General features: G+C 50.8%; 9 protein-coding genes across 9 annotated transcripts; 4 read left to right on the top strand and 5 right to left on the bottom strand.

Moving 5' to 3' along the window:
• Positions 1–61: 61 nt before the first annotated feature.
• Positions 62–1,275, top strand: C7974DRAFT_44457 (uncharacterized protein). Its single transcript, XM_046145513.1, has one exon. It carries the CDS (start codon positions 292–294, stop codon positions 1,210–1,212), a length of 921 nt encoding a protein of 306 aa, XP_045993218.1. The 5' UTR covers positions 62–291; the 3' UTR covers positions 1,213–1,275.
• C7974DRAFT_44460 (xylose isomerase-like protein) lies at positions 1,276–2,497 on the bottom strand. Its single transcript, XM_046145514.1, has one exon. The coding sequence runs from the start codon at positions 2,359–2,361 to the stop codon at positions 1,339–1,341; it is 1,023 nt and encodes a 340-aa protein (XP_045993217.1). The 5' UTR covers positions 2,362–2,497; the 3' UTR covers positions 1,276–1,338.
• On the bottom strand, positions 2,251–5,166 carry C7974DRAFT_342514 (uncharacterized protein). Its single transcript, XM_046139299.1, has 2 exons — positions 2,672–5,166; positions 2,251–2,620 (listed from the first exon to the last, which is right to left on the bottom strand). Exons 1-2 carry the CDS (start codon positions 4,948–4,950, stop codon positions 2,527–2,529), a joined length of 2,373 nt encoding a protein of 790 aa, XP_045993216.1. The 5' UTR covers positions 4,951–5,166; the 3' UTR covers positions 2,251–2,526.
• A 159-nt stretch (positions 5,167–5,325) lies between these two features.
• C7974DRAFT_44446 (uncharacterized protein) lies at positions 5,326–8,093 on the top strand. Its single transcript, XM_046145503.1, has 2 exons — positions 5,326–7,657; positions 7,713–8,093. Exons 1-2 carry the CDS (start codon positions 5,378–5,380, stop codon positions 7,950–7,952), a joined length of 2,520 nt encoding a protein of 839 aa, XP_045993215.1. The 5' UTR covers positions 5,326–5,377; the 3' UTR covers positions 7,953–8,093.
• C7974DRAFT_44451 (uncharacterized protein) lies at positions 8,033–9,202 on the top strand. The gene has a single exon (XM_046145508.1). The coding sequence runs from the start codon at positions 8,235–8,237 to the stop codon at positions 9,093–9,095; it is 861 nt and encodes a 286-aa protein (XP_045993214.1). The 5' UTR covers positions 8,033–8,234; the 3' UTR covers positions 9,096–9,202.
• Positions 9,203–10,011, bottom strand: C7974DRAFT_44450 (uncharacterized protein). Its single transcript, XM_046145507.1, has 2 exons — positions 9,970–10,011; positions 9,203–9,901 (listed from the first exon to the last, which is right to left on the bottom strand). The coding sequence occupies exon 2, from the start codon at positions 9,784–9,786 to the stop codon at positions 9,310–9,312; it is 477 nt and encodes a 158-aa protein (XP_045993213.1). The 5' UTR covers positions 9,787–9,901; positions 9,970–10,011; the 3' UTR covers positions 9,203–9,309.
• Positions 10,012–12,162: 2,151 nt separating this feature from the next.
• Positions 12,163–12,831, bottom strand: C7974DRAFT_285435 (heterokaryon incompatibility protein-domain-containing protein; the record flags this gene model as incomplete). The annotated part of the gene is made up of 1 exon (XM_046137619.1): positions 12,163–12,831. A coding segment is annotated over one exon (669 nt), but the record flags the coding sequence as incomplete, so codon positions are not given.
• Positions 12,832–13,327: 496 nt separating this feature from the next.
• Positions 13,328–15,000, bottom strand: C7974DRAFT_44367 (uncharacterized protein). Its single transcript, XM_046145462.1, has 2 exons — positions 14,713–15,000; positions 13,328–14,520 (listed from the first exon to the last, which is right to left on the bottom strand). The coding sequence occupies exons 1-2, from the start codon at positions 14,744–14,746 to the stop codon at positions 13,766–13,768; spliced, it is 789 nt and encodes a 262-aa protein (XP_045993211.1). The 5' UTR covers positions 14,747–15,000; the 3' UTR covers positions 13,328–13,765.
• Positions 15,001–15,935: 935 nt separating this feature from the next.
• On the top strand, positions 15,936–17,291 carry C7974DRAFT_44385 (uncharacterized protein). The gene is made up of 3 exons (XM_046145473.1): positions 15,936–16,155; positions 16,200–16,265; positions 16,328–17,291. The coding sequence occupies exons 1-3, from the start codon at positions 16,104–16,106 to the stop codon at positions 17,164–17,166; spliced, it is 957 nt and encodes a 318-aa protein (XP_045993210.1). The 5' UTR covers positions 15,936–16,103; the 3' UTR covers positions 17,167–17,291.
• Positions 17,292–19,060: the final 1,769 nt, after the last annotated feature.

Raw genomic sequence — 19,060 nt, 5'->3', positions numbered from 1 at the left:
TGATCGATTGCGGAACTCCAGGGTTGCTTAGCGACATGTTGTGGTTCTTGGCTTGTGGTGTGTTGGATTTTGGCTAAGTTCTTACCCGCCACTGGAAACGCACTAACACCCGAGCGGGTCCCGTACAACATGTCATGAGGATGGCTGTTCTTGAGAAGTCAGAACCCTCTTTCAAGCCAGTGTATATTCCTTGTCTCAGCGAGCCCGCGATCGAAGTATCAAGGCCTATTCAGTCAGTCTACACGCATCACGTGTCGAAAGAGTTAAACCAAGATTACCGCCACAGCGAAAATGGGCGAAACAAAGCAAGCCAAGAGTCTACATCTGGTGGGCATTGGTGTTGGTCACTCGATCGCCCCTACCATGCACAACTTCATCACCGCCTCCCTGGATCTACCTTGGACCTTTTATGCTACCGAATGCGCGACCATCGGCTCCCTTTTAGCCTTAGCGCGTAACTCGGACACAGCAGGATTGGTGGTTACCATGCCTTACAAAACCTCGATCATGCCGCACCTAGACGCGATCGATGATCTTTCCGTTCAGATTGGCGCGTGCAACAATGTGAATCGCGACCCGAATGACTCCACGCGTCTGCGTGGTACCAACACCGACTGGCTCGGTATCAAAGGCAGTCTATTAGAGAAGAGCCCGTACAATCAGCCGGTTCTGGATCGACCCGCATTAATCGTGGGCGCCGGTGGAGCAAGCCGAGCCGCTGTCTACGCATTACACACACACTTCAAAGCCTCGGTCATCTACATCTTGAATCGAGACGAGAAGGAAGTGGAAGATTTGAAAGCTGATAGCAAGCGACTCCCGCATCCACCCGAGCTCATCCATATCATTTCCGACGAAACCGAGAGTCTGCACACGCCGTACTATATTGTAGGCACTGTGCCGGACCTTGAACCCAAGACTGCTGAGGAAATCAAGATGCAGGCTCTGCTCAAGAACCTTCTCAGTCGTGAGCAGAAAGGTGTGCTGCTAGACATGTGCTTCAAGCCAAGAAGGACTCGAACAATCGAAGCAGCAGAAGGTTTTGGTTGGGCTTGTGTAGAGGGTACGCGCGTCATCGCGTATCAGATCGAGGAACAGTATAGACTGTGGGCCGGCGAAGAAGCTTCGAAAAAGATGGACGCCGCTGGCGCGCGTGAGGTGTTGCGTGAAGAAGCAGAAAGAAGCCCGGGAATCAATTCATGTTCTTCATGAACAAGATGTCTCTTGAGGTAGTAATAGCGGTTTGAACAATATTGTTCGGGGTTATTCCTTCAATGCACGCGTGTCCCGACTTAAAGTTCTTTCATTTCGTATGTTCCTATTTCGGCGTGCATCACACTATCCAAGTTGAAGACGTTGAGTGAATTTTCTCCACGCCGCCATTCCACGTTCAGCATGCGATGCTGGCACGTTTTCGTCGGGTTCGGACATAGTCCTGGAGAATAATTCCATCGATACCCATCCTTTGTATCCCAACCCTTCGATGATCGCGCGAGCGACGTCTTCCACTGGAAGATAGGCCCCACGATCTGTTTCATACATGTATGCTCTAGCATTCCGCGACCAATTCATCCGTGGTGGATTTCCATCAACGTGGAATGGATGTCCGCTGATGAGTGGAGATTCCATACGCTCCGCATCGACGACCTGGATATAAAAAACTTTGTCAAGAGGCATGTCGCGACGGAGTCTCTCAAGCGACGCTTCTAGATCTGCTTCCGCATTAGGAGTTTTGCCAGTCGGAGAAGCTGGATCTCCCCACACGCGACCTGCAATGTTGAACGTGTCGAGGCAAAGCCCAAAGTTGGGTCTGTTGACCATATTGGCAACCAGCAGCGACTTCTCCCATGTGTCAATATGTGTACTCCAACATAGACTCTCGTAGGCAAAGCGGATCGGAGGTTCTTCTTTGGAACCAAGGCCTGCCAGCTCTTTCAGATCAGCGGCAATGATGTCCAGATCACCCGTCAACTGCTCCGCTGGGAGAAAGTTTGCTGGGATCTGGATTGTACTCGTTCGTAGACGTGTGGCGATTTTGAACCAGAAATGAATCTTTTCTATGAGTCTAGCGTGCTGTTGTCTGTCGAGCAATCCTTCGTAAAATAGAAACGGCTGCAGGCCAATGACCGTGATTTGTGTTTCATCTAGTATCTGTCTTGCGTGCTCAGCAGCACTTAGTATCTGATTGTTGCTTGGATTCTCGACGCTGAAAAGCTTCTTCGCAAGGTGATCCAAGTCCTCGTAGAAGACTTCGATGCCTTCAAAGCCTTTTTCTGCAGCGTGTTGCACCTTTTTCTCGAAATCATGTAGCCAAGCACGACCGAGCGATGCAGATAGGATGGCGGGTTTGAAAGCGGTCATTGTGCGCTGCAATCTTCTTCAATGACTTTTTGTGACAGAATGGAGGGTGTAGACTAGGGTTGCGGATTGAATGGTAACAAGGTCGTGACGCTGTCCATTAAACGTGCAGTAAGAGTCGGCAAAGTTCAAGGCCGCCTGCTAACCCAATGCAGTATGGTGACTATGTCAACTAGGGTCCACATCGAGGAACTTGTCCATGCTGCTAATGGAACAATTCGGAGCGCCAAGGTGCATCATAAAGTCAGGGAGATTCGCCAACCTGGATTGAGTCAGTCAGCATAGTATCTTAGCGCGCAAAGATGTAGCCCACCAATCGGCAGAGTCCAGACTCGCCAGATTTTGAAAAAGGTCGTCTTCAGACAGAGCAACTTCTATGCCGTTAGAGCCTGTCGTAGGCATCAAAGTCAGCGGACTCATATTGGAAAAGGATATCGACTGGTCGTGAATGGTAGCCCCAGCGGGAGCGAGAACAGTGTCTTCTGGGTTCAGGTAATTGACGGCCTGTCGTGAGCTGAGTTCGTCGCCGCGTTTCTCGGACCAAGTCCCTAGTAAGTCCGGGTGCTCATTTGTTCGATCATGAGATTCAATGTGGCCCTCAGTTTCATGGAGCTGATGTTGGTTTCTCAGGGATAGTTCGGTCTGTGTATCATGTGCGTTCAAGATTCTCTTGCTTTGTAAGAAATTGGGCCAGTCTCTCAGGCTTTCGAGCTCTTTTCCAAATTCACCCCTTGGCTGGGAGCCAGGATCCTTTGAGAGACGCAGCAAAAACAGAGAGATCCTGCAGATGGGGGCAACGAATATCTTTCCCGTGACCTTGACAAAATCTTGGGAGACACTGTCAATCGAAGATAGCAAGCTGGGGTTACTCTGATGTGTTTGATCAGATGCTCCATATTCTGTGTGGAGCCTGATCAGCTCTCTGACAGAGTTAGCAAGCAAGTAGCAACTGAACTGCTGCGGGTTACGAGACGTTTCCATGGAATCTGGGGTGGAGGGGATACGCTGTGACCAGTCTGAGGTGATTTCCTGTGAGAGATGAGAGCACTTCCTGGCCAGACTCCCATTAGAGACTCTCAGCAAGTCATTGAGAACGCTCACAGAATCAATGACCGCGTTGAATGTGCTGAGACTTCGACTTGGAGCTTGGGGGTTGGATTCGACGTTGATTAAGGGGTCGTGAGACTTCCATGGCTCCCACTCTTCTAAGCTGTCAGCCAGGAGAGGTCCTACGTTGCATATATCTGAGCGTGTGAAGTAAGGTCGGATGCCCATCCATGCAGCTACGAGACAATCCAGGCTCATGCAGCACAGTAGTATTCGTCGTGTACCCTCATCAAGATCTTTAGTGGACCTTTTTTGTTGAAGATAGGGCTTAGCCAGTACTGTTACGTGATACACGGCGCTACCGATACTGATCCAGGACTGTTTTCGGTCGCCGCAAGCGATGTTCATCAAAGTCAATATCAGCAGAGTGCGTACATGTCCGATTTCGTAGGCGTCGAAGTCATCGGGTAACAGGACTCTGACAGCAGTCCAGCTGGCTACTGCTCGCTCCACAACTGTAGGTTCCTTGGTAACAGCCGTCCCAGCGTCCTCAGAATCTTGTAGGAATGTGGCATATGAAAAGATTGCCGTCAAGAAAGCGCGCTCGCCCAGAGATGTTGGAGCTCCTGCAGGCTGGCCGACAGATTCGCCAGCCATTACATAGGCTGTGCGCAGCAACTCATGTTTTTGACACATAGGAAGCCAGCAGTGTGTTGTAGAGAAGTAAATGTCGAGTAGGGACCGCCAATTGACCGGTAGAGAAACGCCAGCTGTTTGACAAACGGTGTCATTACGAGCGTCTGAGGATGAGTCTAGGTCTGATGGTAACAGAACAATCGGCTCAAATTCTGTCAGAGCCTCGGTAGGACAATTGTTACGATACGGTGAGCGAGGTCGAGTGATAGGGCCTTCAATCTGAAGCATGCGTGAAGCTATTTGGGACTCCATGGGTGTCGGAAGAGAAGCATCGAAGATCTCTTGAGTCGCAGTGTCGCACATACGAAGCATGTTAGCAGCGAGAACGGATGCTTGTAATGCCTTCCGGTCGAAAACATTGCCAGATTCAGTGCCGTCACTGTCGTCGTTACTTTCCGCGGACAAGGCATGCTCGATCCGTTTCAGCAATGTGCTTTTCCGCCAAGTATCGATGAAGGCTTCGACTGACGCGGCTGTGGGTTCGCTTTCGAGTTGACTGAACTGGAACGAAGGAACCACTTCTTGCCCCTCAAACAAAGATGTCACCCATGGATCAAGGCCTTGCACGTTACTGAGGAGTAGTCCAAGCAGGGTCTCCAATGCTCGAACGTACCCAGTCCTCAGACCACGTTTTTTGGTGGGTCGATAGCTGCAATCGCGTCTGGCATGCAGACAGTTGTTGCAAGTAGGCCGGCCACCGTCGCAACGATCCTTTCGAATGCGACAAGTATCGCAGGCCTCGCTGACTCGGAGTCGGCGCCTGGTCGCCGGTTCCTCAATTCCATTGCTGTCAACACGGGGTCGCTTTGAAGAAGATGGAGCGTTTGGCGATGCATGTGCAGGTCTCATGATTGTGGTGTGGCGGCGTCCTGGCGGCCTGGCAGCCACTACAACGTTACCTGGAGAGACTACAGGAAATGGGACAAGTCATGTAAAAGAGTGGGGTCCGGACCAAAGGCCCCTGAAGCAATGCGAACCACCACTATGCTGGTAGGTGGGCTTGCTGTGTTGCCGTACGGTGGCGCGAATCAGCAATAGAGGTACGCAAGTGCTAGCCCAGAGAACGGGATGGTTTTTGCTCCATTACTGTAATGTTGTGGAGCAAGTGCATTTGCAGTGGTGTGCACAGACACGCGCTAGCGCTCGCCGGTTGCGGGGAACCAATGGACTCCGACTTGGTTTCCCTAAGCGCAAATTCCAAACATTGTGGTTTAAATGTTTTCCCTTCGACTCTACAAGATGGAGTTTTGGTGCACTGCGCGCCACCAGCAATGCAATGACCGAAACGAACTCCCTTTCCCAATACTTGCCCTCACATGAATCAAATACCTCACCTTCTCGTTGCAGCCGCGAAGACTCACCGTCAGTGGAGCAAGCGTCTTACAGTCCTAGTACCTCTCACTGGATACGGAGTTACCGATCCGATGCATCGATCGCCTTGATAGGGATTCGGGGAGCGGGGCTTTCCACCCTCGCAGTCATCGCCGCCGGCTGTTTGAATTTCAAGATACTCGATGCAGATCACCAATTCTACCAAGCTACTGCGCTTTCGCGCGCCAAATACAGATCGGAATACGGTCATGCCCAGTATCGTCAAGCGGAGACTGTACTGCTGCACTCAATGCTTACGAAGAATCCATCAAACACTATCATTGTTTGTGGGCCGGGTGCAGTTGAGCCTTCTGGACGAACATCGCTCTCGAAGTTTGCATCGGACCACCCAGTCATTCATGTAACCAGAGATGCTCAAGGAATTCAGAGTTACCTGCGTGTATGGGATACCGTCACGGTGTCTACGATCCAGAAAGCCAGCGCTCCAGTACTTCGGTTGATATCGAATTTCGAGTACCACAACTCTACACGTGTTGTCAACGTTTCAGAGCAGACTTCGCATGATCCGCTCGCTCTCAAGCAAGTCGAGAAAGATTTTGTACACTTCCTCTACTCTATCACTGCACGCCACAGGGTCTCTCTCCGACCTCTAGACTCCCCACGGTTGACGCTTTCGGAAAACCAGCGATTAACCTACAATTTGATCATACCTTTACCAGTACCTGATACGTATTGGATCGGCATGCGTGAGGAGGATATTCTTGCGAATGCAGTTGAGCTGCTCATACCACTTTCGGCCATCGGTTTGGACCGAGCTGGATTCGATGGACTCGCTGCTGATTACATCACCCAGCAATACTGCGCTGCGAAAAGCAGCACGCATCTCCCAGTCATCCTGAGTTTCCAGGTCATTGACCAACATTCGGACTCCAGCGATCAAGCGAAGGATTGTTACTGCAATGCTCTGTATCATTGTCTCCGCTTGGCCCCAGATTATCTCTGTATCGATCTCATGCAAGACCCGATAATGATCCAGCGACTGATGGCAGTCAGAGGTCATACCAAGATCATTGCTGAATGCGTCGAGTCTAGGAATCACAGAGACTGGAGCAGCCCAATATGGAGCGAAAGGGTTACTCTTGCTGAAACCATTGGAGTGGATGCGCTGCGCCTAACCCAAAAAGCGACAACAATGGCAGATAATTTCGCAGTTCGACACTTCGTGGACAGAATGAATTCTTCCACTGGGCGTAAGATCACAGTCATTGCCTACAACACGGGTCACTTGGGAAGAATGTCCCAGTATTGTGGTACCTGTATGAACCCAGTGGCAGATCATCGTCTACAAGATCATTCTGCTTGGGGCTCTTATGCCTCGATGCTGACCATGCAACAATCACACAGTGCCCTGTACACTTCATATATCCTCGATGCTTTGAATTTTGGCATTTACGGTAACGATATCGCACAAAGTCTCTCGCCAGCCATGCACAACGCCGCGTTTCAAAAAAGTGGGATGCCTCATGTGTACAAATTATTCCAATATTCGACACTGGAGGAATTGCGAAAATTGATATCCCATTCGAGGCTGGGCGGACTCAGTGTGACAGCTCCTTTCAAGAGTCAGGTATTGTCACTCGTCGATGAGATGAGCCATGAGGCGTCGATCATCGGAGCAGTCAACACTCTGGTCCCTCTCCGTTCAGACAAAAGCCTCGCATTTTCTGAAAGGAATCGATCCGGTCCTTCTCTCGCCCTTTATGGTGATAATACAGACTGGATTGGGATCACAAATTGCGTCATGAACAACCTCTCACCCATCAATGCTATCAAACGAAAGACTACAGCTCTTGTGGTGGGTGCAGGCGGTATGGCTCGAGCTGCAACGTATGCTCTTGCTCGCCTCGGTGTGCGAAGAATCTTTATTCACAATCGTTCTTTGGAAAGGGCGGAAGCTCTTGTAGAGCATTTTACCAGCTGCGGTGTCCTCCATCGTGCTGACATGACCAGAGGATCTGCCCTAGAAACGGATGCAGATTGCCAAGGCAACTCTTCAGCCATTAGCATTCTAACAGAGAAAACCGATTATTGGCCTGAGGATGTCAATTCTCCTACCATCGTCGTATCGTGTATTGCTACCAAAAATTTGGACGGGCAATGCTCGGTTGACACAAGCTTGCCCCCGCTCTGGCTCGCAAGTCTGACTGGAGGCGTTGCTGTCGAGGTTTGTTCATCCATGGCTGCTCGCTCAAGCTTTCCTTCGACTAACACTGTCGCAGCTGTCCTATGCCCCTCCAATAACTCCTCTCCTCAACCAAGTTCGAAGCTTGCAACATCGAGGTTGGGTTGCTGTAGATGGACTGCAGATGCTACCAGAGCAAGGACAACCCCAGTTTGAGTTGTTCACTTCCCATCGAGCTCCAATCAAATCTATGCGCGATGCGGTTCTCAGAGCACATGAACGAAACACCGACGTCACGCCAAGAGCTGCTCGTGCAGTACGGACAGAAGAGACTTAGATGTTGACATTACGCAATATGCGAACCGTAATTGCACTTACACACCAAAGAGCTATTTTTTCCAGGCCGTATCATCGCGGATGGCGATCATCCGAAAATCGGGCGGCTGAACAATTCAGATGACACTAGGCCAAACTAAGAAGCGGCTAAATATTCAAGTGCCGCATGGAACGCAACCCATAGCTAGCTTGTCTGCCAATCTTGGTCTATACACTTAGCAAAAGTGGTGTTCAGCCTTCCGGGAACTTGCTTGTATCGCCGATCCCCTTCTCATTCCCAATCATGGACGATAGTCGACTTGATTATTTCATCTTTGGCTACAACATCTCCCATTCACTCTCACCCACACTGCACAATGCTGGCTTTAAAGAGCTCGGGTTACCGCACCACTTCTCGTTACACGAGACTTCGTCAGTCGATGAATCTATTGAGTCTATCATCAAACGACCCGAATTTGGAGGCGCCTCTGTGACTTTTCCACACAAGCTACAGATAGGCAGGCTGCTTGATTCTGTCAGCGCAAGCGCCGAGAAAGTTGGTGCCATCAACACCATCGTAGCCCGAGGGGCCGGTTCAAAGCGTACGCTCCATGGCGACAATACGGACTGGATCGGCATCAGCCGTTGCATCGAACGAAGCGCGGACTTCGATCTGAAATCATCGGTTGGCTTGGTACTTGGAGCTGGAGGAGCTGCCCGCGCTGCTTGCTATGCATTGCAAGATCTCGGCATCTCAGAACTATTCATAGTCAACAGAACTTTGTCGAAAGCTGAGAAAATGGCAGCACACTTCAATCAAGTGCCCAGTCGCAGCTTCAACACACTCGAGGAGGCAATAAGGGCTGCGGAAGCTCCCATTCGAGTGGTTGTTGGGTGTGTGCCAGCGGATGACCTGACCAAAGAGAAGATACCAGCTGAGCTCTTTGCTGGCTCTGAGGCTGGCGTCTTGGTGGAGATGGCCTACCGACCGCAGGTGACTGGCATGATGGAGACTGCCGCAGATAGAAAAGGATGGCGTATCTGTAGGGGCATCGATGTTCTGGAAGAACAAGCGTACGAGCAGTTCCAAATGTGGACAGGTAGGCCTGCGCCGATGGAAGTTATGCGGACAGCTATGCAAGAAAAAGTCGGGAGTAACATGTAGCCTCGAGTGTACGTTGTGTAGTAACGCATGATCAACACGTTATTGAGTTTCATGAAGCTTCTAAGATACCCCAGACGAGTTCACCAGCTAGAAGTGTACCTTTTTCTTGCAGGCGTTCACCATTCGATATACGTTAAGTATGGCAAAGTACCGGATTCTGTGTCTGGTGTTCGATAGAGAATAGCAAATCCAAATCTTGCACACAGACTGTAATCTACGCTACCGTACTATCTCCGCCTTCCAGCAAACCATGTTCCAGCCATTGTCTTGCTTGCCAATACAGGTGATCATGCATGATTAAGTTCTGCGTCCCTTCATGTCGGCGATGCCCCGGCATGTCATCCAAGACCTTCACGCCCATTGTGAGCTCCTGAAAGTAGGCAAGATACCTATATCCCGGGGGGTATTTCTGAGCTTTCTCTGCATCTACTTCTGGATAGCATGCTGGATTGACAGGTATGATCTTATCCTTCTCGTACCAGTGACGAACTAGTCGTGCTCCCCAGACGTCGCTTTCTTTTTCGAAGAAGAAGCAGAAACGACAGTCGGCTTCGACATCAAACTCGATCCCTTCATGTACGAAGCGCTGAGTTATGGTAGCCTTGAGTTTTGTAACGGCGCGAGCACCGCTCGGGTCAATGTCGGTGGTACATCCGTGGCAGCGGTGCATGATGAATGCACCTTTGTCCATGCCGGCTTTTGAGGCAGCGATGAAGTCCTTGTAGCCCACACGGCCTGACCATGTGGTATAGACGTGCGCATCTGGAAAAAAGATGGATTCGAAATTTTGCCACTCACAGGCATCCCTGGAGACGCCAATTAGATGGGATCCAAAGATGCTTACATTGGCAGAGCCGAGTGTTTTAGAACATACCGATAGCAGGGCCAACCTTCGGCCAACTCTCGTAGCTTGAGACGCTCAAGAACAAGATGTTCTGGTCCATTGTTGCGAACAGCAAAATCTGGTCTTGAGCCAGCAGGCAAGGAATGCAAGTCCAAGGTTGACGTCATGGTGTACAGGAGAGCTTGTCTAGTGAATCGTTGTTACCCCAGCTTGGGGATGTTCTGTATAAGTTTATGTTACAGTTTATGCCTTGCACTACTAGTCGAGGTGTCGACCAATAAAATGTCATACTCCCGACAATGGATAAACCAGGAAGAAAGAGGCGGCAAAGATCTTTGCCGATCGGCGGACATCTCTCCAGGACCACCAATGAAGGAGATCCTAGACCCATAGAGCTTCGGCACGGCGTGTGTTTCTTAGCGTCACATTCGATAGAATTGTGAATTCCGCGTTGATGTGATTGCTGTCGGACTCGAGGCGAAGGAAGTGGCGGTGCAGTTAAGGGAAGTTGCGACTAAGTAGATGTCCTGGCTTTAGTTGCTTTAACTAAAACATTATAATAGTTAATAAGTATAGTAAAGTAAGTAAGCAATACTATTAAGTAGAGTGTAAAATCATATAGAAAAAGAGCTTAACTTTTCTATTTTAAACATTGGACGAGGTCTACGAGATTGATGGGTCTGCCCGACACGAAAAGTAAATCGGAAAGTCGATGAGCGCCATGATTGTGAGAAGATTTCAATCTCAACTACAAAGCGCATGCCTAACCCCTACTTCTATCGAGGAAACCTGGAGGAATCATGGCGTATCCGAGAGAAGTCATAGCGTATCCGACATCTAGCTTTTCAGAACATCTAAAATGCATTATCTGAACCAAGACAGGCTTTCATAGAATCGCCAAGTTTGACCGTATAAGGTGCCTTGGATGAGCAGTTTAATGCGAATGAAAATCTGATATAGAGGTACAACAATTTCAACACCAGCGCTCGCAATAACCCCTACCCCATTATGGGCCCTAAACTAAGGACACGGTCCAAGCCGAAGCCAAAGCCTACATCAACGATATATCGGAGTCATTCACTACAGATTGACCGCTTCTGTAGGCGATGTCACAGGGCGACCACTGTCTACAATGCTACTAGCTGCAGAGCCTTCTCGGGGATGGGTGACTACACGGTTCAATGAGGCAGTCGGAATTCCAAGCTTCTTGTCCTCCTTCGTATACTCTATGTCGACAATGAACATCCGTTGGCCAAGCACCTGTGACTCTTCTATCGACACCTTGATGGCAAATTCGTGACCCTGAAGTGGTACCTGATATCGGTCCACCTCACGCCGTGGCTTTTGAGCTCCAGCTGTATTGTGGAATGTCAACAAGTCGATATCGCTCACAGGTATGGCTACATCACCAAGGTGACACCAAGCTTTGGGCATTTGACGTGCGGGGCCATTCTCGCAACCCAGGCTCAGATATGTAGCATATCTGACTGTCGAATGTGGTGCTGTGGGTAGCGATAGAACAATACTTGCGTGCCAGAAGCGATCTTTGTGTGTGTTATTTCCGCCGTGCAAGATGCTATCTTGCCGATTCCAGGCATCAGTCGGGTAGGATTCGCGGCCAATTTCGACACCTCGAGTCAAATTGCGAAAAAGAAAGCCGAATCGTCGTTGCACGCTGTTTGAAATGGAGGCGATTCGACTATTGCGAATGTAAATCTCCTTCGCTCTAGCGTAGTCGTTTGATGCGTAGTGTTGGCTTATAAGAGGGAAGAAATATGTTGATACGAGCGCGACACTGGTGCTCAAATCGCGTGTGTAGACATCAGCTCTGTCATGTTGTAGGGGTACTGCAACGAAGTGGTGAAAATCATGTGCAACATGACACCTGAGAATGGCCCATATAAGATTTTCGGATGACCAGATCATAACTGGGGATCTCAAAGGCCGGATGGCCTTTCGCAACCTTTCTTTGATTTCGTCTTGCAGGTCGTCAATACGAAAGAGTTGTAGCCAGATCCGAAGACCCCTGTGCGTCATCGAGTACGGGACGACAGGTTCGTCGGAGGCAAAAGGAACCAATTTCCTAGCCTCAATGAAATCTTTTGGGTCGCTCGCTAACACATCCGCTGAAGTCGAGCCTGTCTGAAAATTGCCACTCTCCCACGCAAACAATGTTTCGTCCTCAGTGATCTTCATGATCTCCTCTTGTAGGCGTCGGAAAGCCTTCAGCTTACCCTCGCCATACAGCAAGGGCATGTTGACGTCGAACATACCCAACAAGCTGTAAGCAATGTCTTCTGATCTTGTGGCTTGCCGTTCAGCAGCCCAGGACATGCGCATACTAATACTTGCTGAGTAGATATTTTGGCCTTCCAGATACGCCTTTTCGATGCCACAGACATCTCTGATTCTTGTACTGAGATCTGATTTGCTCCCCAGCTTGACCCATTGGCGCGAGAAGAAGTCCATGCCCGATTTGCCGCCGTTTTGGAGATGGCTTGGGGCCAGGAGTTCTTGCAACGTCCAAGCTCGAGTGAACCACTTGCTATGCGCAAACTCCCCGAGCCCATCCACGTCAGCTAGATAAGCGTAGCATTTGTCAGAGTTTCTATACCAAGCAAACATTGAGTTGATGGCCTCGGACAACTCAGCACTGCTGCTCTTGTCGATGCAACATGTGTCAATCCAGACATAGTCGAAGCCATCCTTGACCGCTTGTTCGCACGTCTTCTCGACCTTGCTGAATCCTTGCTTCTTCTTCGCCTCTGTAAGGTCCAAGAGATCTGTGAAAAGGACCTCATCCTCGCCCCAGCAATGTGACAGAATGGCGTATGACGGATAGTCACCAATAAAGCTCTCCAGCTCAATAGTACGCGCATTCAGCAATCGCATGATGCCTGCTGTATTGGCTCTTACTGCAATGTCTGATGAGATAAATCACACACTGAACCGGTCTTAGTGACGATTTGCTGCAGGCGACATGCTCGCATCAAGGAACTGCCGCGACAAGCTGAACACTGGATGCAAGTGACGGAGGGAAACAGACTCAAAGGGCGCCCCTAGAGGCAACTGTGGTTCCATCGCGTTGGTGTTTAGCCAAGATAAGCAGGCGCCAAGACTTCGCTTCCCCCACACTCCTTCCCACCATGGGTGGCCTCATCTCTTCTTCCAATTGACATCAACAGCTTCTTCTTCTGCTGCCAACATTCTCTATTATAGGACTCTTTACTGTGTGACTGACGGTCGTCAGGTCGCGTGCAGGTGTGATGAAGGCGGGAGGCGCTTTGGTAAGTGGCTGTTCTTTGTGTGCACCTTCTTTTCTCGCTTTCTGATGATTCCTGTTTATACTTAAGTTTCAAGACGGATCGTAGAGACTCAAGTGCTTTTGTCTCACTGACGTACAAAATGCCGACTGATCGAAGCGTTGTTCGATATTTGCATGTTACCGATATTCGTGGAAGATTTACTGATGACGTGTACAGGCAGTAGTAGATAAGCACAAGCAACAATACATTTTTCCAACTACGTGCATCCTGTACCAGTCTTCCCAATATCGTATTGCATCGCGAAGCCAGATCGTGAGGAGCAGGATATAGCTCTCTCAACGTCGTCCAAAGCAAAGTTTAGTCCAACAATCCAAGCGCCTGCGACGTGGCGAGAGCACCGCGTCTCGCCAATGTTCATACGGCTTTTACCAATACCTTCCCATCAATCAATGCCGTACGCCTGATGAACAAATAAGACTCAACCAACTCCGCTCCCTCATCCCTACTCAAGCCAAAGCCATGGGATTAAGACCAGCCACCACGGCGGTGGTAGTAGGTATTTACTTGTTGCGGGCACTGCGTCTGGGCTGACCATCTTCAGTAGCCGCCGGCTTGGACTGCTTCTTCTTTGCAGGCTCTTTCTTCTCGCTAGCCTTGGGACGTCCAGCCTTGCCCTTAGGCTTGGGTTCAGCATTGTCTCCACCCTCGGCATTGTCATCGCTTCCAGCCTTGTCGTCGTCATCAGCTTCTTCATCATTGGTCTTGGTCTTCTTCGAGGCAGGTGCTTTCTTCTCGGCAGCGGCGCCGTTTGTCTCGCTAGCCTTGCGCTTGTCGCCAGCCTGTGCCTCATCAGACTTGTCAGATTCGGCAGTATCGTCCTTGGATTCTTCTTTCGATTCATCCTTGGACTCAGACTCGTCTGCCTCGGCCTTTGAGTCCCCGTTCGTTTCTTTGGTGTTCTCCTTCTCATCCGCCTTCTCGGTAGGGACAGAGGCATCCTTCATCTCCTCATCCTTTTTCTCCGATTCAGTGGGTTTATCGTCTTCGTTCTTCTCTTCTTTCTTGTCGGCCTCAGACTCCTTAGGTTCCTGCTTCGAGTCACCGTTCGAGGCGCCTTCAGCCTTTTCGTCAATCTGAAGTTCGGATGCGCGCTTGACGACGTCGTTGCCAGATCGCTCGATATGGACCGCAGGGTTCTCAGGTTCGGCGTTCTTCTTGATCGTATTACCGCGATTGGATTCGATGGCAATCTCGCCTTGCTCCTTGACCTCGGCAACCTTACCACCAGGTTGTCCTGAGCCCCAGTTCCATGATACTAGAGCGGAGTGTTGTTAGCTTGCGTTGTTTGCTCAGAGGCGTGGTTTTGTAAAGGTTCATGCGTATGATCATCTTGCGCGCAACGCTGTCGCCTTCATACGCTCGAGTGCGACTAAGCGCCAGCTGCGAGCTGTCTTAGATGCGCGTGATAGGAACATCAACATTGTGCCGAGGCTTCCAAATGACTCACCCTTGTCTCCTTGCTGGATTTCAGACTCAGTCATGTTGGATGAGGCTTTCGGGAAGCTCTTTTTCAGGCAGATGACGTGATGGGTGTGCAAAGGTGGAGAGCAAAGCACGACAAGCGGGGTTGACAATCAATTGATGGATAAAAGGCTTGAGGTGCGTTGCGACAAGGCGTGGGTGATGCGCGGGCAGGTGTAGATGGTGTGATGGAAGAGAGAAGAAGCGTGTGATCCAGGAACCTGACGTTTGGAGAGGTGAGCTATGGATCGGGAAGCTGCGAAACATGACGACGCAGCCAATCATCTTGCTGTACTCGAAAGTATGGGGAAAGGTGGCTGGCGCCGGGATCGGGCAAGCGTCATCGGGTCCGTGCTAGCATCTCGGTTGCATGGCCCTATCCGGAACGCCTTCGAAGATCGCCGAGCTCGAGCGTCTGGTTTTGGAACGACGCGCTTTCGCGATGGATTCAGCTTTGAATGCCTCCAGCATGCAAGAGTCTTTGCACGTCCAGACCTGCAAGCAATCCTAGCATCATGCCTTTGAAAGATGTTGTCTATATTTAGAGATCCACCGGCAGCTTGCATCAGAATGTCACATGGCTCCTGGAGAGTACCCTTTAAAGGTATAACTGCCGGAACCCATCTTTGTAGAAAGACAATCACTAATTGCATGGTTGACATTCACCCCGAAAGGTCACTGAGGAATTGCCACAATTGCGTCGATATTCCGTTCTCGTGCCTGTTGGCTCCCTCATCAATCTTCATTGTGTGCACGATTCTGAAGCAATTTCCCAGTTGGAGTCTTCTGGGTGGATGTCTTTGGCTCAACGTGCGAGGCTGCCTAAACGACATGAGACTCCACATGGTTTGTTCTGAGCCGGAATTCCATCGCAAGCCAAGTGTCACGGTTGGCACAATCCATTTGGTCAAACCCGCGAAGGTATAAACCGCAGGCGCACGAATAGGTGCTAATCGTCACGTCTGCCGAACGGCACTTATTGAAATACACTAGATAACATGTATGGGACGTGGTTGTATCCTTTTGCCCTGGAAACTCCATCCAATGGGCTACAATCGCGCGCCCAATTTCGCATGTTCACAGATACGCGTATTTTGGCGTCCACGTAGGGCTCAAAATCAGCTGTTCCAGGATATACGAGAGCTCTAGATCTGTTGTCAAAGTTTCCATCAATTTATGTGGTGAAGGCAGTCGGTACGAGGGCCTGACGGCACAGCGTTTTGACTTCCCCTTCACTTCCTAATTTTAACCTGACAGCGCTGACACAAAATCCCTTACCCCGCGCCAACCTGACTCCGCTCACTCACTCTCTCACTCTCTCACTCTCCTATTTCCTCAGCTTTGTGTGCGCGCGCAACACAAGACCAAAACAGCAGGATGTCGCCTCAAGGAGAACATCGATCGCCGCCTCCGGAATACAGCGCTGAAGGTGAGCTCAGCTGCCTTCGACGCGTTCATCCGCTAACTCAGCAGCTCCACCTCAAGTTCGTGCTTCGCCCCACGCGCAAGCTCCTAATGACTTCGATGAGGGCGTCTCAGGTCAGTGACGCTATTCCCAGCTCTACCCTCCACTCGTTGTACCGATACTGATTTGATCTCAGGTGCTGAACCTTCTGCTACGACTCTGATCGACGGCGTACAGCAGCAAGTTGAAGCGCCGGCTGACGGCTCTCGCGTCGCGAAGAGACGCAAGCAGTCTGTTGGAGGCGAGGCGGCCAACGGAGGACCTGAGAACGATCTGCGTCTGCGAGCTGCTGATCTTGAACTTCGCGGCGAGCACCTCGCGCTGAGAGTCCTTCTCAATGATAAGGAGGCGACCATCTCACGTCTCAGGCTCAAGTACGAAGAGCACAAGGTCGTTCACCTTCGAGAACAAACACGTCTGCGTAAAGACCTCAACAATGCGGTCGCTGTGCACAACGAGAGCTCAGATACGATGAAGAAAGAGGTTCTGGGTCTCAAGATTGAGGCAAACGAGCTCAAGAAGGAGATCAACAAACGCGATGCGCGTATCTTGGGGCTCGAGCAGCAGCTAGACCATCTCAGCTTGGCCTACACGCGTGCCCCAGCCAAGCACCGTGAACCGTCTCTGGCACCAGATCCCAACCAAGCCGTTCGTGAGCATCCCGAGTACAAGCATCCAGAAGCTCCAAGGCAAAATCCAACTTACATGGGCTTCAACTGCAAGGTGACTTACCCAGTCGGAACAGGCAAGGTGTGGGTTGGCAGTTACGGTTCAACAAAGTATTGGGACCTCGGTCTTTGTCGCAGCCACTTTGAGTACGGCAAAGTCTGTCATGTCCGCGGCTGCGAGTACCGTCATGAGCCGCTCACTACAAACGAGCAAATCTACATTGGTCTGTTGGAGCCTAAGGGCCCTAAGTTTCTCAGAGATGTAGCCATCTGCAACGTCGCTCGTCGCAACAAGGTCCTCTTGTAAGCTTGTCGGAGCTTGGCGCCGCACTTCACCCGAACTAGTTGGAGAAGGTTGGAGACAGTTGGAAACTTTGAGAGCTTAGATAGCGTTGTGAGCCTCAGGCTCGAACCTCGATAGTGGAATGAAGCTCTTCAACTTGTGTAGCTATCTAAATTTTTGCGAAAACTTACGTGCATTGACATCATCCGCGCTGTCGCCTTTGCAAACCTGTCAACAGCCTTCATATGCTAGAGTCTTCCTTGAGGCGAACATCCGATAGTATCAGATGAGGCGGATGTCATGGCAAGAGCGCAGATGAAGTAGCTCGATGCGACGGGGATTCTGTTGCAGTTCGGAGTCTTCTATGCCTGGCACTCGCCGAAACTCTCTTGTGAACCAGCGACGGACTTGGTGCTAGCGAAGCGGTCTCCAATAACGTGCTCCTTCACTCCATGCGTCACCAATTCGACGCAAGTCTTGTGCATCATCCGGGAAAAAGCATAGTGTGGGCGAGCATATATGGTGTTCCAGCAAGTGCGTAGCCGTAGGGATGATAGGACATAGCATCTGACTTGTGGTCTTTCGTCGACGAGGGCACGTTAGGCAGTGAAGGTACACGCCTTCACTGCGATGAGCAAACAGCTGGTCCCACATGCGCAATCACGCTCCGTCATTCGCGTGACGGCATGCGTTGTAGCTACAGCAGTCTGAAAGTTATTATCCTGTTTATATATTAATTAATTCTAGGATTTTTCATCAGCCAGTAGACGTACTGGCTGACCCCCGTATAGGTGAACTTCGAGAGTCACCCCCCGTATAGGTGAACTTCGAGAGTCACCCCCCGTACAGGTGCGACTTCGTGAGCCACCCCCCGCACAGGTGGACTTCGAGAGTCACCAAAAAGTCCCAGGTTCGAGTCCTAGGCCGCGCGTTCTTTTTGCAATTTTTTTGTTCTATGTCAGCACTGCGCTTTCACTTGTGATGGCAGTGAAGCCACAACAAGCCAATCAGACGGCCAGCTGCACACAACCGTTTGTCGCGCGTGACTCAAGCCTTTGGAAGACAAAACTTTTGTGCAAGACCTGCCTGTGCAAGCAAGCGCAAGCACTGTCAAATATAGCAGGTGAGACACAAATCTGTGTCAAGAAGTTTCGTACAGAGGGGCGGCAGGTAAGAGACAGCAAGCTGATCAACTAGAAGTCCAAGTCACAGTCTGCACAAACCGCATAACGCAATCCAACAAGCCCGCGAGCGAAGCAACAGTTTCAGGTTAAACAGACACGCACGTTGTCATCCAAATCCCCGACCCACGCACCTCCCGACACATCCATCACACATGCTCGCATCAGCCATATTCTCTACTCGCCCGCTGTCCGAGGCATTCGTTAAAACGTACCAGCATCAGCCATGTCCCCAACTCACGCATCCTCCGGGCTATCCTTCACACGTCCTCGCATCACGGAAACACGAAGATACGACACATCGCACACCCACCCCATCCTTCAACAAAGGTAGCCACATCACACCACAGCATCCCCCGCCCCACCGCCTCTACTCTGACCAGCGAGACCCGGTTGCTGCTGCGCCTCTGTACCCGAGTCTCAACCTCATCCTTACCCCCACCGCACGTGATACCCTCGCTTTCTCTGTAGCCAGGCTCTTGTGTGGCAGAGGAGACGGCGACGGCGACGGTGACAGCGGCGGAGAAGATGGGGAACTGTAGGGCTGGGTTTGTGGCTACGATGTGGGGAGTGGGTGGCTGGGTTTTTGGGTTAGGTGGTATCGTATGGTAGGTGTGAGTTGTGGGGAAGGGGATTGGATTTGAGATGCGGGTGTGCGCTGTTCTGGTTGCAAGCGGGAGGTGGGTGTGTGGGCGGCGGCGGCGCGGGGACTGACAACGTGGGTAGTGAGCCATGCA

This window comes from Boeremia exigua, assembly GCF_020726555.1.
Source record: "Boeremia exigua strain MPI-SDFR-AT-0100 chromosome Unknown C7974scaffold_11, whole genome shotgun sequence".
In the NCBI taxonomy this organism is placed as follows: domain Eukaryota; kingdom Fungi; phylum Ascomycota; class Dothideomycetes; order Pleosporales; family Didymellaceae; genus Boeremia; species Boeremia exigua.
This window is presented reverse-complemented; position numbering and strand designations above follow the sequence as displayed.